The 26,830-nt window shown below is 38.9% G+C and overlaps 1 protein-coding gene across 8 annotated transcripts in view; it reads left to right on the top strand.

Annotated features, from left to right (window-relative positions):
- Positions 1–26,830, top strand: part of TRAPPC9 (trafficking protein particle complex subunit 9) — a 460,315-nt gene that overhangs the window by 64,224 nt on the left and 369,261 nt on the right. For all 8 annotated transcript variants that reach the window (XM_048286362.1, XM_048286363.1, XM_048286366.1 and 5 more), the window contains 4 exons: positions 350–482; positions 1,730–1,890; positions 8,849–9,001; positions 18,304–18,428. In XM_048286362.1, the coding sequence (XP_048142319.1) occupies positions 350–482; positions 1,730–1,890; positions 8,849–9,001; positions 18,304–18,428 (572 nt within the window). The remainder of the gene's footprint in view (positions 1–349; positions 483–1,729; positions 1,891–8,848; positions 9,002–18,303; positions 18,429–26,830) is intronic.

Below are 26,830 nucleotides of genomic sequence, written 5' to 3'. Positions count from 1 at the left end.
AGGTATAAAATGGTGTCCATGCTATGACTTGTGATGTTGATCTTGTACAGAATTCTGCAGAAGTTACTGTAATGCAGAAATCAGAGGCTCTTTACAATTTCTTTTATTTTACATGCCACAGATGCAGAGGTGAACACATGTGTTGTTTGTACATTGTCAGGTACTTATAAATGTTATTTCAGGGGTTTGAAAGTCCTGTACATATTATGTGTCCTGAGAAGATTTTCCTGTGGAGAAGGTGGTGTTTTGGGTAGCAGATGCACTGACAAGACCTGACCAGTAAGCTTAGTACTTAAGACCTGCCAGAAAACAGTAAAATTCACAACTGATGTTTTCTTCTAAAACTCAGGTTATCATACTTCAGTTTTTGGTGTCTTCAGTGATTGCCTTCTGGACCATCTGCCAGGAGTGAAGACCAATGGCTGCACTGTCGAAGTCATTCCAGCTTTGCCAAGGGTGCAGATCAGCACTTCCCTCCCCAGGTGAGAAATTAAATTAAATTATGGTTTTGTTGGGTCATATTTAAGTGTTAGTCACATGCTGAATAAAAACTCTGCCATCTGAGTGTATAATCAATGCTTGAGAATAAGACATAATCTATGCCTGGGTTCTTTGCTTCAGAATGCAAACCTGAGTTTTTTGTTCTACTGCTTGAAATCCTGGAATTTTATAGAAATATGCAGAAATAATTTGGCAATACTCTTGTGCTCAAAACCTTGGTTTTGGGCAAAGAGGAATGCATCAAGCCAAGAATTCACAGTTTATATTTTAACAATCCAGTCCAGGTGTCCTTGTTGATTCAGATCAATTGTTACAGAAGAAAGAAAAAGAGAGAAAAATACATGGAAGAATCACTAATGAATACACGTACATTTATACAGTGACTGAAAACATGATTTTTTTTGCTTTTTAATATGCAATTCCATGATACTTTTTTCAGAATATGAAGGGAAAAAAAGAAATTCCTTCTTCCCTTTCACTCCACATGCCCAAATTTCAGAACCCTGAAATGCTAACAGTACATGACAGTACATTCTGTATGATCAAAAAATACTGGTTTGAAGTCCTCACCACAGATCTGTTCTGAGAGACTGAAATCTGCTCCTGTTTGTGGAGGCTGCTTGTCGTGTGGTAAGGAAAGACAGGATCAAAGGGAAGGATGGCAGGAATACCTGCAAAAAGAAGTGGAATTATTGGTCATTAATCTCAGTAACTTTTGTCCTTGTATCCTTGATGCTTTCTGACCACTCTGCATTAGCACAGAAAATACAGTCAGGAATGGAACCTCTGCCCATCTGTCTTGTTCTGCAACCTCCTTCCCTCATTCATGCTCCAAAGAGTTCATTTCTAGTCCTTGTTTCACCTTTCACACAGGGAATTTTTCCCAGGATCCACTGCCCTGAGGTTTATGCCCTGCACTGTCCACTAAACCTGCTCATTGTAATGACCTGCTCTTGATTTTCTTTCACCTTTTCCCTTTCTTACAGTTTTTACAAGTAGTTTAACAAGCTTTCAGAGTTAGAATATATATTTTGTATTGTTTGAAATCTGAGTTGTCTTATGCATAAATTATTAATTTTTGTCCTCAATGGGTCTAAAAAATAGGAATGGAAAATGGTATCTGGTATCTTCAGCAGAAGTTTCTGAGTCTTCCAAGAACAGTGAATACAGTAACCTGGACAGGCTTTTAACATTTTCATCATAATACTTTGTTTGTCACATTTTGTAGGTCTGCTCATACACTTCAGCCTTCTTCAGGGGATGAAATCTCCACTAACGTGTCTGTCCAGCTGTACAATGGAGAGACCCAGCAGCTCATCATTAAATTAGAAAATATTGGAACAGAACCGTTGGAGAAACTGGAGGTGACAGCAAAAACAGTCACCAAGGGTGTGTATGCTGATTTATATTTGGAAATAATCATGCTGACTTCTTCTCTGTTAAAAGGGAGATTATTTGTGTTATACTTCTTTTAGGTCAGTTTAGAATAAATATCATAGTCCCTGTTACAGAGCTGAAATAATTCAGTTTGATTTTATTGTAGGAATATAGGAATGAATGTAAAAGTGTAGAGAGATGAAAGGAATTGTAGAATCATCTGTGTGTTAAGGGTCACCTGCTTTTTGGAAATCTAGATCTAATTTCAGTGTTACTTGGGAAAAAATCCTGAGGCAATTACTTGTAAAGAGGAAGAATCTTGGGTCTAAATTATTTTCTCCTTATGTCTAAATATGCTGATTAGTTCATTAAATAAATTACTATTAGCAGTAATGTTGTCCTACTTGAGGGAGTGGAATTAAATAAACCTGTTTCTATCTACTTAGTGAGCAGTAGGAAAAAAAATGGAGAGAAGACTTTAAAAGACAAAGCAATAAATAAAATAAGCTATTGTGAGTTAAAAGAATAATTGAAGCTCTGGAAGAAATACAGCACATCCCCTGTGTACACTTAATTCTCTTGAAGTACTCTGGCCATGTTAGTATTAAAAAGTTATCTGATAGATGAATCCTGCTTTTGTTTTGTGATTTTTTTTTTTTTTTGGTTTGTCCTCTGAGGCATTGTTATGAAAATGATCTTAGCAGAAGAACTGCAGGTGACAAGCAGCATAATCTTTACTGACAGTAGAAATACCTTACTTTATTGCGGGTTTTATTCTGTCAGTGTCAGAGCATTAAAATGCAGTGTGATACGTTGTGATTTCTGTTCATTGCAGTATTCAAGCTCAGAATTTTTTTATAAGAGAGTATCCCCCCCTTTCCACAACATCAGAGAATAGGAGTTGCCAATCATCTCAAAATAGATTTTTGGTCTGAGACTTGTTACCTGGAATAATTTTAGGAGTTGAAACATATGATGACTTACTCTTCGTATTTCAGAAATTCCAACATGCTCCTCCTGGGCCAGGGGCTGTATGTATGAAATGGAGAGGCCAAATACAGCATTCAGGTGAAATGGAAACATTGATGGAATGAAATGTATTAAATGGTTGAATATACGGGCCTGTGAATCACATGTAAATCAGAATTCTTGTATGTAACATTACACAGTTAATGGGTTCACAGTGTTGAAAGAGAGACTTATGTCAGCTTTAAAACCACCATCTCTCCATGATAACTTCTGTTAAAAACAGTGGGGGAAAAGGAAAAGAGTTGATAGACTCGCCTCTAAGTTCAGTAAAACTTTTAATTGTAGTTCATCCTGTATTTTCTTTCTCTATAGAAGATGCTTACAACGAAGTCCCTTTGTGTAGCTGACAGTGTTTCAGATGTTATTAGGCATGATAACTGTCTATCAGAAAAAGGAAGATTTCTGATGAGTAAGCTATAAGCATGCATGCTCAAAAAATGCAACTTAAATCCCCATCTCAGAAAAAAAAGGAATGAGTTTTGAGAGGCACTGAATGATATTTGTTCTGACAGTGTGAGAACTGTGCCATCAGAATCATGCAATCAGAAATGTCTGTGTGGGCAGAGACCTCTGGAAATCATCTTAACCTTCTTTTGAAAGCAGAACTTAAGGTGATCCAGGGTCCTGTCAGGCAGAATGTTCAGTTTCTTGCACCATCTCACAGAAGTGAAATGCACCCCTGTATTTGGAACTGTGTGCTTGAGATGAGCTGTTACTGGATGAAAAAAACACAACTTAAATAAGTGTGACTTTTTACATGACTGTGCTGTGGAAACAATGTAAAGCACTGGAAAAGGCTGCCCATGCAAGAGGAGCTAATGGTCTACATTAAGCATGCAGTAATTATGTTATTTCAAATGTGATTGCATGGAGGTGTTGCAAAGTGTCATAGAATCAATCACTGAATGGTTTGGGTGGGAAGGGACCTTAAAGACCTCGGAGTTCCAATTCTCCTGCCACGGGCAGGGATACCTTCCACTATTCCAGATTGCTCAGAGCTCCATCCAGCCGGGTCTTGAACAGTTCAAGCGATGGGGAGTCCACAACCTCTCTGGACACCCTGTGCCAGGGCCTCACAGTAAAGAATTTCTTCCTGATACCTAAGCTAATCCTGCCCTCTGTCAGTTTGAAGCCGTTCCCCTTTGTTCTGTCACTACATGCCCTGTCCAAAGTCCCTCTCCAGCTCTCTTGGAGCCCCTTTAGGCACTGGATGGGGCTCTAAGATCTACCCAGGGCCTTCTTTTCGCCAGGATGAGCAACCCCAACTCTCTCAGCCTGTCTTCGTAGCAGAGGTGCTGTGATCAACTTAGTGGCCTCCTCTGGACTTTTTCTAACAGGTCTTTCATGTCAACAGGTCCAGCATGTCTTTCTTGTGTTGGGGATGGACCTTTGCTTTTTTTCATTTTAAGTCTCTTCCATTTTAGTTATGGCTCTCTTCCATTTTAGTTACGACCATAAATTTAAACAAATGCATAGGGATGGAGTGATGGTACAGTGACATGGGCTTGTGGTGGTCAACAGGGAACTAAAGTTTTGTAATGTCAGCAGCTCTGAATACATGCATGGAACTCATGAAGGCATGACATTAAACCATCTCTAACAGCATCACAAACTCTTGGTGTTACGCATCAAGGTGAGAGGATATGCAGGTGCTTATGAACTATCCATAGTGTATTAAGAAGTTGTCTCTGGTTGTTCTGTACTATTCCTCACTGAAATGTGCCTGTTCAAACTGCTCAAGGTCTCCTTGAAAGCTGGTGGTCACCTTCATCTGCCTGACCACAGCTTGCCTGTCAGCTCAGGAGCCTGTGAGAAGCTGTTGTCCCATTTCAGCCAAATACACAGAGCTTTCAGTCAACCTTTGTTTCACCTGATTTCCTTTGGTTCTTTTTGTCTTGGCAGTTGCTTGTGAATCTCTTGCAGCTGCTGCCTGCCTGACCCATTTCCCTACTTTCTGTGTCTGGAGCCACAGCTTTTAGCACAAAGATGAGTGTTGTAAATGGCAAACATTATCTTTTTTATTGCTGTTGGAATTACTGGATGGGATTTGCTGTTGCAGTGCAGTGACCTGACCCCCCTCCCTTGTTATGTTAGCATTTATAGCCAGTCACTTTCCTTGAGGAAGCCAACTTCTCTGGCATTGTTTTGAGTGGTGTCATGTTAATGAGAACTTCTGGAGGTAAGACTTTCACACTTGCCTTCCCTTACTTCCTCTCCTCTGTCACTCTCAGGTGCAGCTCTTTGGGTTTTCCACTCTGGCCCTTAGATAAGTAAGAACTTGAACCCCCCCTGTGCAGTTCATAAAGGGCATCACAGGGTTTTCGAGTCCTTCGGCAGCCGTGTGTTGTGGAACAGATCCTGAGGCAGCTCAGCAAGAGGGACTTGTCATGCTGCCACAATAGACACGTCTGTCATGGCTTTTAGTGTCTCACTGCACCCCTGAGCCAGGCTGTGGCATCTGTAGGTTGGACATCACATGTCCATACTGTCAGGGCCAACTCTGTGTCACCTTACACTGTCCCTCACCAGGTCAGACAGTTTAATCCTTTTTTTGGAAAGATGACCTGTGCAGAGCTGGATGCCTTCCCACCCTTTGGCTGCAGTCAGCTCTTGTTAGAAGCTTGTTATATCTCAGTTGAGGGAGTGCAGTCCAAAGGCTTTGATAAACCAGCTATTTGATCCACTCAAAATCCACTGTTTTTGAACTTGAGGCTTGAGAAGAACCCATCAGGCAATCTTAGCACAAGTGGTGAGCCCAGCTACACAAACTGAATGAACCTGGATGATGAAGCAAATCCTCATTGATCTTTCCTAGAAGTGACTGACCTCTGGAATTTAAACATAGAGAAACAGGTTCAGCTGTCCAGCTGTATTCTTCCCATGGCCTTTGAACACATCTGCCAGACCACAAATGAAAAATCTACTCTGAGGTTCAGGAAGAACTGTGAATACCCAGGACTAGATCTATTTACCTTTTTTTTAGCTAAAGAAAACTTTGTAAATTCTTTCAAATTGGAGTTGGGTTTTTGTGGTGGATTGACCCTGGCTGGATGCCAGACACCCATCAAAGCTGCTCTGTCACTCCCCTCCACAAATGGCCAGGGGGCAAAAATATAATGAAAGTCTCATGAGTTAAAGCCCAGGAGAAATCACTTACTGATTACTGTCACAGACACAACAGACTCAACTTGGGGATATTAATTGAATTCTATTGCTAACAAAATTGGATGGGATAATAAGAAATAAAATATATCTTAAAAACACCTCCCCCCTCCACCCCTCTTTCCCAGATTTTCCATCTCCTTGCACAGTGCCACTGGGAGGTGGAGATGGGGGTTATGGTCAGTTCATCACACATTCCTGCTGCTGTTCAGGGAGAGGAGTCCTTCCCCTGGGTTCTCCCTGGAGTGCAGGGGAACCTCCGCTCTGGCACCTGGAGCATCTCCTGCCCCTCCTTCTCCACTGACCTTTGGTGTCTGCAGAGTCGTTCCTCTCACATATTCTCATCTCTCTGAGCACAGTTACTTCTGTGCAATAACTTTTTTTTCTTCTTAGTGTGTTATGACATTGTAGAGAACGTAACGAGTCCTGCAGGTTCATTTCTATCTACCAGGTCTAGGAGAAGTCAAAATGTATGAATGCCAATGCCTGTGCATTTAGAACTGATAGTTATTTTGAGTTTATAAAATAAACTATAGCAAAAAGCCAGTTTTACCAGGGGATTTAAGATTGAAAAGAACTGAGGTTCTTGTGATCTCAGAAGAGTTTTCTATCAAGTTTCTCTATGCAAAATGTCAGAATGGATTTTTTCTTTGGCAGACCTTAAAATCTGTTAAAAGTTAGATTGGCCTGGGATAACCCAAAGTTGGTTTCTGGGTAAGCTTTTACATGATATTTGTTAGGATTTTAGTGATTTAGTATTCAGTAAAATGATGAAACAGGTTGCTATTTACAACTCCTGATAGCAGTTGCTTTTAACTTCAGATGTTTGCTAAACGCAGATTTTGGACTCGAGAAAGACCTGAATGCAGGCTTGCCCCAGATTAGCCTTCCACTGAACTGAAAGGTCTGAAGCCAGAGTATAATCCACTGTAACAGTGATTACTGAACAGGGTCAACATTGTTAAACTATAAACAGTGTCAGATAAATATAAATTAGGTGTCTCTCTACAGCGTAACTTTTAGCTCAAGCATTTAGATCTTGTATTGTAATTACTAGTGTTAATTAGAAAATATCTGCAAGGGCTGTTCTCACTTCAAAAGTCTTTTCACTTGTAATGTCTTCAAATAAATCTCATACTTAATGAAAACATGTTTTGGAAACAGTTTGGTGCTCCACTGCTTGGGATAAGTCCTTCTTTGTTTACACTGAGGGAAAACATTCCTTTAGCATATTGGATTTTCACTTGTTAGGAAAAGGGGATAGAGATTGCCATACTTTTTTTCTTGAAAGTAGAAGAAAATAATCAGAATGGTGATATGGTTCCAGCTAAATCATTGGATGAGGTGGAGGTGACTTTAAGGAAACAATTATTGGGAGGATTTTTTATTTTTACCTCATCTTTGTGTTTATGAAGAAATCTGTACTATTGATTTGATGGGGAAAGACAACACAACACCTGGTGGTCTGTGAGAAGAATATATTTCAGGCAAAGCTGTTATTGTTTAGGTAGAAGTTAATGGAAAAAACATTCTCTTGGTTTTCTCCTTCCCTAGAAAAGGAAACCAAAAGTTTCTGTGCAAATCAACATGACTTGGACATAATCTGGAATTCTGATTGCTGTTTTTGAAAGATCCTTTATTCCAGGTTTAGTTGTAGAGGCAGTCTGCCTGCCCTGTCCCCTCACATGTGGATCTTAGATGATGGTTTTGGAAAGGTGCTGAAATCCCAGCGGATTTTAATTACCTTGCTCTTCCCAAGTAGCCTGGGAGGATGTAGAGATGAACTGTGTGACTTTCAGTGGTCCCTGTTATGCAAAGCTGTGCTCAAATAGTGTTTAAATGAGCTTTTAGAAGAATTCTCCAATATACTTTGGAGATAACATACATTGCTGTAATAGATTGATGTATTTTTAGGACTCTCCCAGTCAAACAGTCACTTTTATTTTATGTATCAATAGACTTTCTTGTAGTACTTTGCATGGTATGGTTGCATATATGAATCAATTTAGGGATGGGGTGGGTTGACCCTGGCCAGAACTGAAGACCCAGTATAGATGAACAGTAAATTCTGGGTTTTTTTTTTTTCTCTTGTTTTATTTTCTGGCATGTTAGGCTTATGAGGGAGGACTTACAGATCCCCTATCTCATATGAACCAATGATAAATAATATATTAAACAAATTTTCTTCTGTCACAGAATAATCCTGTCTGGCAGCATCCTTAATGTTTGGCTCTAGTAAAAAGCTGCTTCTCAGCTTTAAGGAAGGACTTTATAAAAAGATGAAAGCCAGTAGTCTTCATTGCCTTCTCCATTACTCAATAAATAACTGAATAATGATGTTACAGCTGTTTCAGAATTCCAACTGATTAAGTTTGGTGTATTTTGATGAAAAGTGCTTTGCATTCATGTGACACCTCCTGAGCTGAGCTGTGTAAGATTCAAAACTACATGAACTTTTAGAACCCCTGCAGGCTATATTTAAAGTTTATATTTAATGCTGCCTATTGTGCAATTTTTTTTTCTTCTGGTAGTGGTCTTCTTCACTTAAATTCGTATTTTGAACTTTGTGATCTGTATGATTCCAGGTCAGTGTCAGTATCCAGTAACTTCTCTATCCTTCTAGTGTTACATTACATTATTTTTTAATACCTTAATTCTGAATATTTTAGATATTAAACAGGACATGACAAATTGGTTCATCCTCTCTACAGTAGTTCAAAACTGAAATTTCCTTAATGCAGGGCTTATGCTCATGAAATATTTACTTACTTTGATACAGAGAAGCTGTATGGAGATTTCTTGAGTTGGAATCTAGAAGACACCCTCTGCCAGTTTCCTCTAAAACCTGGAAAGATTGCAACATTTACTGTAAACATTAAAGTGAAGCTGGACTTTTCATGCCAAGAAAACCTTCTTCAGGATCTCAGTGATGGTGAGTTTTTCATTTCTCCTTGTTTAGGAGGGTTGTATGTGCTGCTGGAAACACTTTTCTAACTGCTGTGCCATTTGTGTTAAACTGATTTGTGATGTGGCTGCGTGTTTGAATATTTGTGTCTTGTAAAGCAAAGACAACCCTTGGCTGAGCTCTACAGATTGAAGGGTGAATTTTTGAGACAGCTGTGGGCATGAGAGTCTCACCCAACTTCCCCATCATGAGACCTTGCCATGGTATCTGTTAAAATATTTTTTGACAGTGTTTCTGAGGTATCTCTTTGTATCCTTACCTTATGAAGGTAAAGAAAAATAATTCACAAGCATTAGTGGGGTTTAAAGAAAAATAGCATTGAGTTGATTATTTAATTATCCAGGACTGCAGAATTCTGAAAGATTGCTGAGTGCAGTTTTGCCTAAAGTGACAGACTGAAATTTAAGGCATAATCCCCCTAATATTTGTACTGCAGAGAAAGTCTCTTCTGCTTAAACTTATTTTGAATAAAAGGAAGCTGCAGTGTTTGCTTCTATGAGAATTATTTGGAATTACAAGTACCAGGTAACTTGTAATAAGGATTCCTTTTTTATGATAAACACACAGTCTTGCTGGAGTAATTACTCAGTAATTTTTTCGTTTGTCTGCTATGTTTACACTGATTAAATTAACTTGACAAAACGATATATTCCTGTATTAAAAACTCTCTGTTATTTGAATTTTTCCCCAGTACTCACTTGCAGGGATGCATTACCATTATAAGTAGTCTTTCAGTATAGAAAAAAATACAACAAAATTACATGCAGAGCTTATTCAGGTTGAATAGGAATGATTTCTGCGAGTTACCTTGCAAATGCATGTAGACAAAAATTATAGTAATTGTTAGTAATGATTGAAAGATTTTGGTTTTGAAACCTCCCTAATATAAAATATAAAGGTACTTTAAAAATATTTTCGGACTTAACTGCACAAACCCTACAGTGTTGCTATACTAAGGTTCAATTTAGAACTTGCTGAAAATGCTGATAGTGAAGGAAGAGCACACCCTGATATTGTGAAAACACAGGTGCCTGGGAATTGAGACTTTGAGAAATGCCCTTGATAGCAAGTGAAATTATGTAGACTATAGATATGTATATATAGATACATAAACAAACATATATATAACATTTCTTTCATTTTCCCAGTGTCCAAAAAGCTCTGAAGCTGCACTTGTCTAGGAGCTTTTCAGACGAAATAACATAAATCCAAAATATTCTGTAGGAGATAAAGATAACATACTTCTTGGTATGGATACTGAACAGTTGTGGGATTTGGGATTTGGATTTCAGCCTCTGTTGTTTACCTTTATCCAACTCTTATGGGACCACAGATGAACAAAATCTTTGAAAAACATTTTTACCTTACCATTTCTGCTTCCTGCTTCTCTGGAAAATTGTGTAACTGGAGCCTGGAAGCAATTCAGCCTTTCCTCATTCAGTGATGATAAAGGAGTAGGATCCATTAGTGCTTTGTTGGAACTTTGGTATCTGTGGGTGCTGTGTACTCTGTGTCCTTTGAAAGTGTTATTAGAGATGCTAAGTATATTGACTATTTAGTTGCTACTTTATTTTTTATGTATTGCTTTTAACTTCACAAATGCTGTACTTTCCAAAGAGTCAGGTAGGAGCCTGATGGGAAGAAGAGTAAAGAGCTAGAAAAATCAATGGCAACTATGACATGGCTTTTAATCATAGGGTAGCTGTGGTACCTTTTTCTTTTGAAGACCAACCACATTTACAGTGATGATCAAAATACTTTTGTCTTAAAAGTAATGTCTTTGGTAGGGCAATTTTTACTTTCATGTCTTTTCATTTGCTGCTGGAATTGTTCCCTTTTGTGCTGTTTGTAATAGGACATGGTGCAGAAGGAATAAATTACTGATGTTTCTGATGATACACGTTCATCCAGTTGGAAAGTAAACCAAGTTATCAATCAGAATTGGCTGATGTGTGTTGATGCTGTGCTGTCTCACAGAGAAAAATGTTGGGTGTGTTTCTAGGTTAAAGGAAGCAAAACCACGAGTGGCTGTACAGGATCAGATCAGTGACCATCCAGTCCAATATCCTAACTGTGACAGTGGCTGAGAGCAGATTTCAGTGGGACAATACAGGAAAAATTGTGCACATACTTCTGTTTTCCTCTAGGCTTTTGGCCTCCAACTGTTGTTAGCCCAGGAGCTTCCAGGGCTGAATATGGTTTCTCTGGTTTTAGGCACTGTTAGTCATCTTTAGTGGGTTTCTCTTTCCTAAAATTCTTCATTCTTCCTGTCAGCACTTTACAATGTGCCGTGGCAAGAAGAGTCACAGCCAAATTAATTTTTAGCAGCTTTGCACTTACTGGTGTCCTTGTGTGTACAGGTTTTTGTATTGCATGAGAGACGTAACAGGACATCTTCCAAAGATGGTTCCTGCAGTGATTTTATGCATTTCCCCAGGGTACTGTCACAGCAGACTGGAGACTTCTACCTGGCTTACTTGTCCCTGTTATGGAAACTGTTGCACATGCCAACCTTGCCTCTTTGAACTCTCAGTTCTGTATGTTTGAGGGAGGCCGTACACACTCTTTGAAAGGTGATCTATGACCTAATGGTGCTCTTTATTTTGGTTTATATTACTTTCCTTATAATCATGGGGTAATGCACCATTTATCATTTGCTTTTTTGACTGTTGCTGAGCATTGATTTGGGAGATTCATGAATATCTGAACCATAGCTCCATGATCTTGCTTCTCAACAGAAATGATATGCTGAGAGCCTCTTACCACATGTATAAGTTTAGGATTTTTTTTCCCATTTATTTATGCTGAATTTTGGTATTTTATTGGGTGTTTTCTCCTGTGCAACAAAAGACAAGATGAGAAGAAATGGGCTCAAGTTGCACCAGGGGATGTTTAGATTGGATATTAGGAAACATTTCTTCACTGAAATGTTTGGAAAACATTGGAACAGACTGCCCAGAGTGGTGGTGGAATCACTCCCTGAAAAGTGTTCCAAAAAAATGTATGGATGTGGCACTTGGGGACATGGTTTAGTGGTGAACATGAAGGTGGTGCTGGGTTGAGAGTTGGACATGATGATCTTGGAGGTTTTTTCCAACCTTAACAATTCTGTGATTCCATGTCTTAAAGTCAGTTGACCAGGATTTGGGAGATCCATGCAGAACATGTGTTTGCTGCAAATTCTAGCAAAATTTTGGATCTCTTGATCCTCAGCTGGATGGTGCAGGGTTCCTTCTGTGCACGTCCTTGGCTCTCTGGCCAGGAAGGTCAGTGTGGGTATTTAATTTTATTCTGGGGTAGCTACACTGAGTGAGGCAGGGGGAAGCCCTCAATCTGCCCAGTACAGCCAGCTGTAAGGAGCTGAAGCAGTGAGGTCTCTGTCACCTGTTAAGGTGACTAAAAAGGTCAACAGGATACTCACATTATGAGCATAATGAATTCCCCTTTCCAGCTATTACACTGTAATTTCTGAAATTCAGCCTTCCCCTGACACTGAATGGGGTAAGAACAATAGCTGCTCTTTCTGGACTATAAGGTACACGGTGACTTGTTTGAGGATTTTAAAAAAGCTCCTGTTACGTGGGGACAGTGTTTTGCAAAGTTAATGAATTAATTTACAAGGAGTACTTCATTATGTAGAATGTTAATGTTCATTTATTCCCTGTATAGGGAACCTAAAGACAAGTGTGAGAATATTTAAATTCATAAACTCATCAAAGGAACTAATTAATTACATGTTGAGAGAGAAGCAAATCTATGCCTTAAGTCTCTCCTTCCCTTCTCTGGGGGGGGGGAAAGGTTGCAGAGAAATAATAGCATATTTCTAGAAGCACTAATCTTGAATATTTTTTAACATTGTTTTGCAAGACCAGTGTATATTTCATACTCACTTTGTTGTTTTTCTGCTGAAATGGCCAGATTTTATCTACTTCAAAATGTCCCTGCACTTACATAGTGTATAAAAGCATGACAAAGCTTTTTTTTTTTTTTTTTGTTGGAATGAAACTTGGTTTGGAATTTAAATGTGCACTTGACAGGTCTTTCAAGAAAGTAGCCTGGAGGACTTTATTAGGATAATGGTATCACTGATGATGGGGTCCTCAGAGATGTCCTCAGAGATAATACTCCTCAGAGTATTATCATTTCCATGTTACTCTGCTTGGTAGCCTTTGAAACACTTAATCATTCCGAGTATTCTTTTGAAGTGACTTCATTTCTAAAAAGTTTTTTTTGTCTCTGTAGTTTGAAGATGTCAGGTTGCTTGTACTGTTAAAATGAGTAAATGAGTTTTTTCCTTCTGTTCAATTTTTTTAAAATACAAATGCTTCTGTGTCCTCCATAAATTCATCACTGTGTAACTTCAAAAAATATTCTTAACTTTTTGAGAACTTCTCATACAGAATTATTATTGAATTCCAGCTTCAGTAACTACAGAAGATAATTACAGAGGATAATCTTCCAACTGCCTTTAAGATAGATAAATAATCTTGTCTCGTGATTTGACTAATATAGGGTGGGATTTTTTTAACAGTATATAAGTGCCATAGTACTTCAGCCTATACCAGTTGTACCAGCCACCAGACAAATACACAGAGGGACTGGTGTTTCAGACCCCAAATCTTTACAATGTAAATCTCTAAGACAGACATGAGGCAAATAACAATAAATTGGTTATTGGCACATACAGGCTAATAAACCTGCCATCCTGTTATGCTGTTCCTTTGCTGAGGATTTTATTTTAGCATCTAATGTAATCTGCATAAATAATCTCTAGTGTTTATTATGAATTTCTTTACACTTCGTTTGTTCTCTTTCATTGCATTCACCCTTATTGTAAATTTATCTCCCAATTTTAGTTCAGTTCAGCAACCTCAGGACATAAATCCTTTCTTACAGTGCATTTGTTATTGTTAATTATTGTCTTCAAAGGTAGTGGGGTTTCAAAGAAGTGCTCAAGTCTGGTACATGTCATCTGTGCCCTGCTCCTGGGAGCCAGAGAGCTGATGCATTCCCAGGAACTTTGCCTGGAGTGCTGCTACCTGGGGTCCCTCCTTTGACAGTCTTGAGCATGTTCTTGTGAGAGGGAAGGAGCTGCATCTCAGTGCCCACCTGAAGTGTGAAGGGTGAAGGGGATTATATTGCCTCAAACTGTATTCTGGTGTTATTCTACTCTTTGTTGCTGCACACAGCAAGTTTCTAGAATTCTGACCACTTCATAAGAATACAGTTATTTTTCTAAGGAAAAAAAAGGCATTCAAGTTCAGCAAGCAGAGTCTGTCTCCTGTCTCGAGTTGTTTTTTTTCTATTTTTCCACATGTTTAAAGTACTTTAAAGCTATTACAGTGTTCTTATGAGATGTTGCATACCAAGAGGGTTTTGTTTTGAAATTTCAATCAGGGAAGGATTGACAAAATAAACAAATGGGTTGAGGTGGCATTTAGCTTTCATATGTTATGATCAAGCTGTGTACTTTCCAAAACCTCTAGGATTCTATGACACAGCATCATAGAATGGTTTGGATAGGAGGGGACCTTAAAGCTCATCTCATTCCAACCCTCTGCCATGGGCAGGGACACCTTCCACTATCTCAGGTTGCTCCGAGCCCTGTCCAACCTGACCTTGAACATTTCCAGGGATGGGGCATCCACAGATTCTCTGGGCAACCTGTGCCAGGGCCTTACCACCCTCTGGGTAAAGAATTTCTCCCTGTCAGTTTGATGCCACCCCTCCTTGTCCTGTCACTCCACAGCCTTGCAAAAACTCCCTCTCCAGCTCTCTTGGACCCCTTTTAGGCACTGCAAGGGGCTCTAAGTTTTCTGCAGAGCCTTCTCTTCTCCAGGCTGCACAGCCTCAGCTCTCCCAGCCTGTTTCCAGAGCAGAGGTGTCCCAGCCCTTGGATCATCTTTGATGCCTCCTCTGGACTTGGTCCAGCAGCTCCACGTCCTTCTGATGTTGGGAGCCCCAGAGCTGGATGCAGCACTCCAGGTGGGACCTCACCAGAGCAGAGCAGAGGGGCACAATCCCCCAGGAAACATCTCTGGGCTGCGAGGGGGATCCCTGCTCTGGGCCAGCAGACCCTCCTGCCCTCCCTGGAATGGGCTGCTCAGGAACGTGGTGGAGTCACCATCCCTGGAGGTGTTTCTGGAAAGACTGAACGTGGCACTCCGTGGTCTTGTCTGGTTGATGTGGTGGTGTTCTGTTGTAGGTTGGACTCAATGATCTCTGAGGCCTTTTCCAACCTAAATGATTCTGGGATTCCTCCTCCTCCTGCCCCTCTTGGGGTCCCTGTGCTACTGTTCAGGAAGCTGCAGGAAGCAGATCTGCACTGCTGTTGGATTGTATGAAATTCTTCTGGAAAGAAGGAGCACTTCAGGCTAAAATCTTCCAGTGTTTCCATCCCGTGTGACATCGATTTGCCTGGGCACTGCCTCAGAATCCAAACCTCTCTGATGTCCTACTGTCAGTGGGACAGTTTATAAATGTTTCCTTGCTGTGGAGTTTGAGACCTCCATAGCTGTGATATACCTGTTGGAAAGTGTATCCATTTTTGTCCCCTGGATCAGGCCAGTGATCCTTGCACAGCACAGGACAGGAGCTGTCCCATGCCACCTCTTCCTTCAGTGCTCAGTTACCATGTTGTAAATCTACGGGTTTAACTCCCTGAATGCACTTTACCTCATTCAAATAAGAAATTGTGTGGGATTCTTCTGTGCAGTGTTGCTGGGAAAGTGGCTAATGAAGCTAAATTGACAATTTACTTAACATTTGAGAGGAGAGAGGAAATGCTGGTAAGAGATTTTGCTCTGTTGTGACAGCAGTGACTGGGATGTTAGAAAGGCAAGCTGTGTTTTTGCAGTTACCATGGAAAAAGTGTTGGTCATATGCTGTTACCATGGAAATATTCAATGTGGATTGTTGAAATTAGGAAAATTTCTGGACAAAGTAGAAAGACAATTATTCTTTTTATAGTACAAGGCTGCTCAGGCTGTTTGACAGTAGGGATTGACAAAACTATGGAGGATTTAGCATCTTCATCTCTTTAAACTTCATGAGAGAAAATAAAACATAGGAAATATCAAAAAAGATAAGTATCAGTAATGTAAAACTTCTGGAGAACTGCTTCATTGATGCTCAGTTTTCTCCTGCCATCATTAAGTTCTGCAGCCTACCAGGGTTTTTAGCAGGATTTCCCCTCTTGTGACTAATGTATTGCAGAGAAGCTGGGCAAGGTCTTTCCACCATTGCTGCCTGGTCAAAGAATAGAAAAACCAAAATAATTAAAAAAATAAATTGTTTGCAGCAGAACGTGACTTTTTTTTTTTTGTCCTCTGGAAGAGAAGTTGACTTGAGCAGTCCAGGCTGTGAAGGGCTGAGTCATTTGCAGCATAACAAAATGCCTGGCACTGGCTCTGTGAGAGTGACACAGACTTGAGACAGAAAGTTCAACCACTACAAGTTACCTTGGACTTCCCTTTCATCCTGATGTCTCCTTTCCTAGAAAACCTCAGTTTTCAGATACAATTTAGAGATTAAAAAAATCTCTTCTTCCCAGAGAAAAGTTTTAAACTATTGTCTTTTCTTCCCCCCCACCACAGAAAACAAAAATGAAATGGGGTTTTAAAGAATAAAATAATTAAGAAAGGCATTAGTTGTATGTCTGTGATGTTGTTTTAGGTATTATCTATTCCTCTCTCAAAGAAAAGAAAGCTCATGCCATATAAAACATGGAAAATCTGATTAATACCATGCAGATTTTCATACTTGGCTCTTTTCATGTTTTAATTTGTAATTTTATGCACCAGTCAGTGTCAGTTTTTGTTCTAAATATAGAACTAGTGAAAATCATTTATCAGTTGGAGAAGAATATTTTTCCTCAATTAAAACGTCTAATTTTCATTTTGAAAGAGTGGCTTTCAAAGCCTGTGGTCAAATGTAGTTCTGTATTTATTCCTGTGTTTTGTCTCATTCATGGGCCTGCTGCATTGCCACGGGCAGGGTACTCTCACCTGCCTGTCCTGCTCTCCCCCAGGAACTGATACAAGAGGATATTTATTCAGTGCTAAGGTGCATTTTAGAAGTAGTTAGTGAAGGGAGTTGCCAGTAAGGGAATGTGGGAATTTTCCCTTTGTTTTCTCATTTGGACACCTGTGAAGTTTAATGAAGCAATACCCCTTTCATGTTCCATCTCATTCTTATGGTTTCTTCTTTTGAGGAACATATCTTCAACATGTCCAGATTTCATAGGAGCAATTTAGGAAATATGTTTGGGTTTTGTGTAACACTTTGGTGTTTCCCATGCGTTCAGCTGTATGTGTCTGCTGCTGTACATGAGATCTTGCTTGTATTTAATTGTTGTTTGTGGATTGCAGTTTCTCTGCACAGCATCAAGGAACAAAGTCCTGCTCTTCTTTGGATGTAAATCTAAATAATAACAAATACTGAATATATTTTTACTGTATGTTAAAGCTTAATTATTTTAATTTTCTTGTTCTTCTTTTTTTGATTCAGCAGTAATTTTCACACATTTTAAGTTTGTGCTGAGAATGTAGCCTTGGTTGGGCTGAGAACCCCAAATATGCTGTGGTGCATTTATTTACCTTAAAGTTACAGCTTTTTGGCAGTAACAGACACTATTAAGTTGTTCTGTTGTATCTTGCTGCCATCCTATGTGCCTGGTACCCAGACTGGGAGTAAACACCAAACTGGGGATTCCTATCAGGGTATTTCTTAAGCTTTTTTGTTGACTCTTACAATGGAAATCTTAAGTTTCCATTTTACCTCCTTTATAAATGAGAACTATTTTATTTATTTTTATATCAGAAGCTGTACAAAATGTGCCATCTCTATTTTCTGTCATTTTCCACAATATATGCTTGAAAAAGAAATCCTCATACCAGAAATTAAAGATCCTAAGGAGCTGATAGGGTCACTGTCATGGAAATCCACAAACTTTTATCTTTATTTTAATATTGTAAATGTTAAAATTAATTTTACATTATTAACTCTGACATCTCTGTTGTGATATTTCAAATGCAGTTGCCATCCTTCCCTGTGATCTTCACCGAATTTTTGGTGTGGTCAAGTTCCATTTTTTTGGTGTCCTGGGAGAAACAGCCAAATAATCTTTGTCTTTTGTTTTGTCTTTTTGTATAAAAGGTTACTATTATTTTTTGTGTCTTTTCTCTCCCTTTGATAATACAGATGTAAATTAATTGGAACAAAGGATAGCATTAGATAAGCAAAGTAATTCAGTTTATTCTCTGTTCCAGATGGAATCAGTGTCAGTGGACTCCCACTCTCCAGTCCTTTCCGGCAGGTTGTCAAACCAAGAGTGGAGACCAAACCTCTTAATCCCCAAGAAAGCAGCAAAGTTGGTGATTTCAGTCACGTCAAGGTAAGGGAACGACATCAGAATAAGTAAATCCTGTGGTTTTTCTCTGTACTGTGCTATGGTTTGTTGTGTGATTAAAAAACAAAGGTTTCCTTCTCTCATAAATATTTCCCTTTGGTTTCCTTTAGCACAGCTTGATGTTCTGTGTTTGCATTGTTATATTAGAGCCAACAAACAAAGAAGATGAAGAAAGATCAGGCTAACAATGGAAAGTGCAGAGTTGGTTATCACTGTGGTGTAGTGGGGGAGCTCTCAGCTCACCTCATGGTGCTTTCTCATGCTATTTACTCTGTAGGAAGGTGCTTCTCTATGAACTCTTGGCTTTCTTGCAGTGAGGTTTTTTTTAGTGGTGTGCATAAAGTAATAAAACAGAATAGTTGAGAGAGTCAAAGGAAAAGTAAATAAAAGTAGCAGGGTGGAAGAACAGTTGTGTAGGTGGAAGCTGCACTTTGCTTACCAAGAGTCTGCCCTGGACAAAGCTTCTCTTTGCTTTTTTGTGGCAGATCTTACCTGTTGAAGGTGTAAAGTTGTTTTGAGTATGAAATTAGTTTAGCTTCATAATAGCCAGATTTGAAGAAGATATAATTTAAGATGAAAATAAGAAAAAATATGTAAAAATATTTTGTAAAAATATGGACTGCAGCACTTCATTGGTCTCTTCCCAGGCTTTGGTGAATGTTGTGTTGTGTGCAGTATTTGATACATTCCCTCCACGGATCCGTGTTCTGCATCAGCTCATCCCATCAGGAATTAGAGCAAGTGTTGTACAGTGCAATATTTGGCCTCGCATGTGTTTGGCTGGGAAGCAAACACAGGCTCTGCTTTTCTCAGTGACTTGCTTTGCCTGTGAATTTGCTTCCTTCACAGTGAGAATATTCACAATTCTATCTGAGCAAGAAACAGGTGAAAATGTTAATTTGTAAGTGTGTTTCTTTTGGACCATTAGCACTGCTAATTCGTCATCAGTTGATTCTGCAGCACAGAAAACATGATTGCAGCATAGGAAAGGTGTTAAAAAATTACTAAAGCCTTTGTATTTCATGACATAGCAGTGTGTTTCCTAATTGTTTATAAATCAGTATGACTGAGGAAATAATTTGCTATTTAAGTGAATAAAATGTCCAGCATTAATTTTCAAGTTCAGAACTTTGTGTAGAGTGTCTGACCTGTAGACACCTCTGAGTCAAGGCAGCAAGGGGAGTGTTACTTCAACATAGGATTAAAAATCTGGAAATGCAGAATTTTGCACCAAATACATGAAGAAAAAAGCATTTTGGTGCACTTTTTACTTGTCAATCAGTTGTCCTGGCAACCAAGAACTTGCAGGTTCCCAATGATCTGTGTGATAATATTACAATGATGTTGGAGGGCTGTGAAGCAGAAACTTGGTTTTTAACAGTGTGTAGCAAAACAGTGTGATGGGAAGGCACATGCTGGATCCTGTTGCCAGGTTTATGGGATGAATTTTGATTTAATTGGTATTTTGTGATGGAAGAACCATTCAGATGATCAAAACTATGTTGAGCAGAGAATGTGTATTCCATTCACATTCCAACAGCATCAAAGGGTTCTTTGCTGAGTAGATGTTTCTGTGTCCTGAGCCTGCTGTGTATGACTGCTGTACAGAATCTGTAGTGTGCCTGGAGTTTGTCCCAGGAATACTACTATAAACTACTATAAACCAGTAATTTGATCTGCTTGGATTAAAAATGCCTATGGAGCTCAAAACTGTTTAGAGCTGTCTTAGGAAAGTTTTTTGATTCACTGGACTATCCACATAAGTCTCTGTGTACATGGAGAGACATAGAGGGTAGTGGGCAAATGACCAGAAAAAATTACCTGTTGTAACTGAGGAGATGCATTTGCCTGTTCAGCTGACTGCATTACCTCTGACTGGTGGTCATTCTGTGATAACAAAGTTTATCCAGCTTTGTACATTCACTCTTTCTCTGTAACACACGTTATTTCTGCTTGTGACTTCTCTCTGTTTTGGCACTGCTCTTTAGTAGGAAGCAGTGTAAGAACCACCAGTAGCTTAAAATGAAAGCGAGATAAGTTCCAAACCATAGCATCAGGGAGTTACTGTAAACAATCCAGTCAATTAAGCATTTAGAGATACAATTAGAATGTGCTGTGGTCCAGTTTTCTTGGCTGAGTTTTGAGAAATTTGCTGTGGTTTTGGATTTGACTCTCTCTGTTTTAGGCTGAGTGTCTTTGAGTACATGAATTATGTTTATTGTCAAATGCTTTTGCTCAGACTTCACTGTCTGAAATGGAACAAGCTGGGATCTTCACACAAGAGATGGTCCCAGGTTCCCTTTGATACTGAGTCTCAAAATATTTGGTATTTATGAACCTTTTTGAGTTCCCTAGAACCTCGTTAAAAGATCCTTGGGTTTCTCCCTGTGGCAGCAGAACAATTTTGTGGGCTGTTGGTTTGTCCCTCACGGTGCAGTTTGGGATGAGTGCTGGGTTACATTTGGTTTATAGTTGTTCCAATTAGAGTGGTTTGACAAGGACTAATGTAAGAAGCAAGTGGGAGTTTTTAAGTTAAGAAGCAAGATGGATCTTAAACAATTTGTATGTGTGGTGAAAACACTCTGCTGTCACTTTATTCATGATTTAACAATAGGTGTCTGATGTGAATATTCAGGAGTAGTGGTTATTTTTCAATCCTGCATGCTGTGCATAAGCTCATCTTCAAATAAAAGTGAATATCTGCAAATGAAAGTGAATGTAAATCAATGTTTCTCATATTGCTGATTCTGAAATGTCCTTGTTCAGATATTTATAAGCCTCATACTTAAACCTTCCCTCCCTACTTGTTTGCCTTACAATTTTTGTGCTTCAGTCTTGGATATTGCAGTCAAGCTTCTCTGCAATCTCCGTTTCCAATTTTGCTGCAGGCTCTCTCCTAATAAACCGGTCACTGGCTTCTGGAAATGACTGTTACAATGAGCTCATAAATTCAGTGTAAAAATTGCTTTATGACCTCATCATAAAGCTTGCTTATACCCTCAAGCTGAATAGGATCTCACAGTGTAATATTATGTTCAGATACTCTTTTCTGCTGTTCAGTGCTGGGTAGTTGTGCTGAGCCGTGTCTAAACTCCTTGGTTGTTCTAGGGTGTATCTGCATGAAAGGATGAGTTACCCTGCTTCTCTCTGCATTGCTGTGGTGATACTGGTGTGCAAATGTCAGTTTGGAGGCTGAATCTGTTACTTTTTGAGTAACACTGCAGTGCGTTTAGAGATATTAAACAATTCTGTGTCTTAATGCAGAAGCTGCAGTGAGAAATTTAACCAGATGTCATAATCTCTCAGCAAACACAGTATCAGTTTTAACCTAGGGAATTCTGCACTGCTTGTCATGCTTGGAAGCTGAGATTATGTGGTGTAGTCTAGTTCTTGTCAGTGATGGAAGAAACACGCTGGCATTTCACTCCATATTCCAAATGGACTTAAGCTTTAGAGATCTGTCTGACCCAAATGAAAAGTTGAAATGGACAACTCTTTTAGCTGGGTCATGAAAACTTTGAAAGCATATTGTGAGTTTTTTAAAACCTTGGTTTAAGCTGTTAAAGACACCCAGTGCTTGCCGGCCAGTTGCTTGGCAGACAGGGCTGGTTTATAATTTATAAGGGATTTGGCTGACTTCTTTATTTGTTTTGAGACTTGTTTGTTCAGGAGAATTTCCCTCAGCATCCTGAATGTGAGCTGTAACTCTGGAGATTCAGCTGCAGAAGCTGGAGAGATTTAAGGACTCTCATAAAACTGCTCTGTTCCTGCACTATCAGTAAATGGTAGGAAGTGTTAAAATACAGTATGTAGAGCTAATTTAATTTAACACACTGTCTTAATGTATCTTTTCTGATTTAGTCAGCAGTGTATTAAGATGAGATACAGGCCTTAATTGGATTTTTTCCTATTCAGTTCTCAGGCTTTACTCTTCTATTTGAAAGTGTGCTGCTAATAGGGATAAACTTTATATTGTTGATACTTCAAGCTCTAACTCTTTTTACTCATAAGCCTTACATCTATTCTAAGTTTTAAGCCCTTAAACAGAACAAGTGGGATTTTTCTGTTGTTTAATTTTTAAATAATTTTGGGTGCTGCTGAAGTTAGTGTGGATGTTGAATCTATAGAATACAACTGAAATTTAGATTCCTTTTTATTGAATAAATGTGAATATAGGAATGAGATCTTAGGCACAAATATATAGCCCAGTTTAGATGTTCTACTTCCACACTGTCCTAACTTGGAATTCAGTACTGTGATTGTAAATTTCATGGCCCTGAGTTCTCCCTCAGTGTTAAACATGTCAAGTCTTATGCTTCTATCTCTTGTTTCCCTAATAACTTTCAAGACGGTAGAAGAGAAGATAAAAAGTAAACAAAGCTCTTTCACTTCCAAATCTGATTTTTATCAAAATAATGCATTATTTTTTATAATTGACATTTGTGATATGAGTGCCAGAAAGCCACTCACATTTCCTGAAGCCTGCTCAAATTGGAGCCATGAGCCACATCAACCTTTGCCTGGTCAGCAAAGTGTTTTTTCTTGCCTTCCTGGCCAAGAATTGTAGTTTTCTTTGAGATAAAGTGGATTATAAAAATAGAGCCATTCTGCAAAAACAAGGGAGAGATGATTTTTGGCAGTTGGTACCTGTCTGGCAAAATTTGATTATGATCTGGATCTAGATGAAAGCTGGCAATTTTTGAGCCTTTCTGGGTCTAAATGCTTTCAACTTTCCTTCCCTGACCAGTTCAGCATTGCCTACCTTCCCTTGGGTTATAGAAATAGTTGAATATTCCACACAATTTCTGCTCACCAGTCCTCTTCCTCTCTTCTTTTGTGAATTGTTCCGTCAAGAAAGGAACAGGCTGTCGTGCCCTAGAGAGGGCTGTAATTCAGAACACTAAGAAAATGTTTTACTAAAGCTATTCTTTAGAGCCAGAGGTGGAAAAAACTCTACTACCCCTTGGGTTTGGATAAATTCAATTCATTCAGCTTGTCTGGTGTTTTATATTCAATATTACCATAGTAGTATCTGCAATTTCAATGCAATATGTTTTAGAACTTGCTATTTTTCCCATTTTATTTGACATGAAAGAAGAATTAAAAATTTTATGAAGTACTAATAGAAAATTTTGGATAGATTCACTGCCTGCCTGTCAAAAGCACTGTTTCTGTGGACTTTTCTTCATTGTCACTCGGAAAACAAGTGATGATACCCTGCTTATACCCAAACCAATCTCTCATCAGGTGCAGCTGCAGGTGCAATCTCCTGTATAAACCACACTTCACCTCTCTTTCTTGTCTAAAGATGAACAAAGAAAAATTGAAGTTGACACCAACACAATAAACAGAGCTTATGTGAACAGCTGGAGGTGGTCACATCCATAATGACATTATGATGAGAAAGCAAAACTTAATACTGAGGTTGGCTTTTGTAGGAGGGGGTTGACTGTATAGAAAGTGAGGGGAGAAAAGGAGGGGAAGTTGCCTGGGTTAGAATAATGGAGAAATAGTATAGGTGGGCTCATGGGAAGACCTGCTGAGCTGGAAACAGAGGGAGGGTTGGAACAAACATCTGGAACAGGGTGGTGAAAGTTGTCAGCTCTGTAAGAAATTTTAAGAATAATTAGAAATGGAGATGTTTTCTGAATTCTCTTCTTGCATTGGATGATAAATTTTCTCACAATGTTCTTCCAGAGGTCAGAGAGCCCTTGCAGCCTGGAGCTCTCAGAATGTAACCTGCTGTGTGCCCTGTGGTCAGGTGTCACAAATTCCAAATCCCCTTGGGGTTTTAAACATTAATTTTGCACTTGCAAGTTCTTGCATGTTTAGTTTTCCTCTTTTAATGAGAACAGATGAGGTAGGTCAGGCACAGGGTTTGGATCAAAGACCACTCTTTATTTCAGGTGCCTTATTTACTTGTTTCTTACCTGTGTACATTTACACTGTTCGTGTTGCAGATCCAGACATTGGCTGCTGAAGTTGGTTTCAGCCTCATGCTGCATTTTTGCTTAAATATTGCTCATCCTGCATATGATAATATTTTCTTGCCAAATGTTCAATGGAACTTTTTTGAAATTCCATAAATTTTACTGATTTAATAATTTTCTATGGTGTTTTACCCACAAAACTCAGTGCATTGACAAGTAATGAAGAACAGCTTTACTGCAGGCTGTGATAAACACTGTGCCATAGGCTTTTCTCTGCATTTGAGAATAACTAAATCTGCAAGCAAGTTCAGTTTCTTAATATTTCAAGTAACTTTTTTTGTTGAAGTGTTTTCAATTCCTCAGTCACAGAGGCAGATCATAGTAAGGGTTGGAGTTTTGTTCTGATTTTTGGGCAGCTGGCCAAAGGAGATAAAGAGCATCTTGATTAAAAAAAAGTAGAATCTTTAGACTGCGAATGTTCTCTGTAGCTAGAAGTGGCATTTTTAATAGCTGCCTTCTCTGGGACTATGAGAAAGAGAATGAAGTTTAGTAATTTATCACTGTGGGGACTTCAGAAGAGTAGGTCAAATGTGGTAGTTTTGCTCAGAAGAAATGGGAAGTGCAGAATGTGATGGCTGTAATTGATGCCAAGGCATTTTGGAAAGGGCACCTCAGAATCTGCTTTACCAACTTCGTTTCACTGAGGGAAACGACAGGATCATCATCACAGCAAGCTCCACATTTGCTGTTTATGGGTAAACCAGGCTTTAAATGTCATAGCTTGTAAGTTTGTAGTAAGATGGTCTGGAAGAGGGATTTCTTAAGAGAATTTCAGTTTATTTATGAGTGTGTTTAAAGCTTTTTGATTTAGTACTAAGAAGGATGATGTGCTAAATTTATCATTGGTCAGTCAGAGGCTGACTCTTTGTTAGGGGGAATAGGACAAGATTGAGTTCAAAATACTTAAATTTCCAAGCAATGAAAATTATCTAAAATTATCAAAAGTAGAGGAGAGGAAATTCTTTGTAAGACAAAGAGGAAAAAACTCTGAGACTTAAATAAATGCAGCTTTTAATACTGTTTTAGATAAAACAGATCCAGCTCATATTTTGTTGGTCATTTTATGAAATTGGCTTCTCTGTGTTGTCATTAAATTGCTGATCTTGATGTATATTGCAGTGACTGATGATGTGAGAGAGGGAAAAGCAGGTGATGAAAAAAATATGATGTGAAGAGGGAAGGTGTAGGAATTTGAGGATGTTGATCAAATAGAGTGTAATTTCTTAGATGTTTCTCTGTGATTCATTTAGACCTGATTTTCTGTAGGTGTAATCTTAGAGTAAATTAAATTCCTAATGTTCTTGAGTTTAAATGGAATAAAAATCTTGTTCCCTGGTAGTAGAAGAGAAAAAGTACTGTGAATATTACATTGGGAAATTGATCCTTTATGCTGGTGCATGTTATTTTTGTGTGTAGTATTTTCTGTACCACTTAGAGGTGTGTAGTTTGATGATGTATTGGTATAAATATTACTGCTAAGTGACTCAGATGTGCTTCAGCTGTCTGTAGCCATTAAATACAGTGAGCATAATGCATCACACTTTGCAGATTGGTGAGAGTGGAGAACTCAGAATGACTTGCTGATTTTAAATCTGGGGCTCTTAAAACATGATTGGTTTAGCTGAAATAGGTCTGAGAAGAGAAAAAGGCAAATGACAAGAAGCAATTAAAATACATATTTTGTAATAAAGTTAATCTGTGGAGCCAGGAAGCTTCTGGATTGCTTCATGGCAGTAACTCGTGTGTCTAAATTTTATCCAGTTTACTTTCAGCTAGGTTATATCTTTGTATCAAATGCCCAGGAAGGTGAGCAGTCCATGTCAGTAACTTTCTTGAGTAATTCCATGAAATTCCACTCATTTTTGGTTAGACACTGTGCAAATGCAAGTAATAGACAATTTTATTACTACTGATGCTGACAGTCCAGAACAAGGAATAAATTACTTGCCCAAGATCACACAAGATGTACAGTTGGCAGTATTGTCAAAATAACCGCCAAATGCTCCAGCCCATGATGAGAGTGAGAAACAGGTCATGTAATCTTCTTTCTTAAGAATATGAAAAAATAATCTAAAAGCCTGCATTCTTCACTGCTGGAGAAATTCAACATTAGGTTTTCTTTGCCTAGAACCTTGATCTTTTACCAAAAGCCATTTCTAGATTTTGCCCCTTGCTTGGTGCTTGTTCCCAATGGGCAGCTGTCTGTATCTGTTTAATTCTTCCATGTTACTCTTCATTTGTTTTTCTACCTCTTGTTGGTCAGTGCAGTGCTGTGGGCAATCCAAATCCTCTCCCTGTGTTTATCTGCTTGCTTAGTAATCACCTGTAGACTACAGGTGCTCCAGGCTAGAATAATGAGGGGAATAGCTACAAATGGAGAGCAAATAAGTTGAATTA

The sequence above is a fragment of the Corvus hawaiiensis genome, chromosome 26 (genome assembly GCF_020740725.1).
Source record: "Corvus hawaiiensis isolate bCorHaw1 chromosome 26, bCorHaw1.pri.cur, whole genome shotgun sequence".
In the NCBI taxonomy this organism is placed as follows: Eukaryota; Metazoa; Chordata; class Aves; order Passeriformes; family Corvidae; genus Corvus; species Corvus hawaiiensis.
Note: the sequence above shows the minus strand (reverse complement) of the source record. Positions and strands in the feature narration are given on the sequence as shown.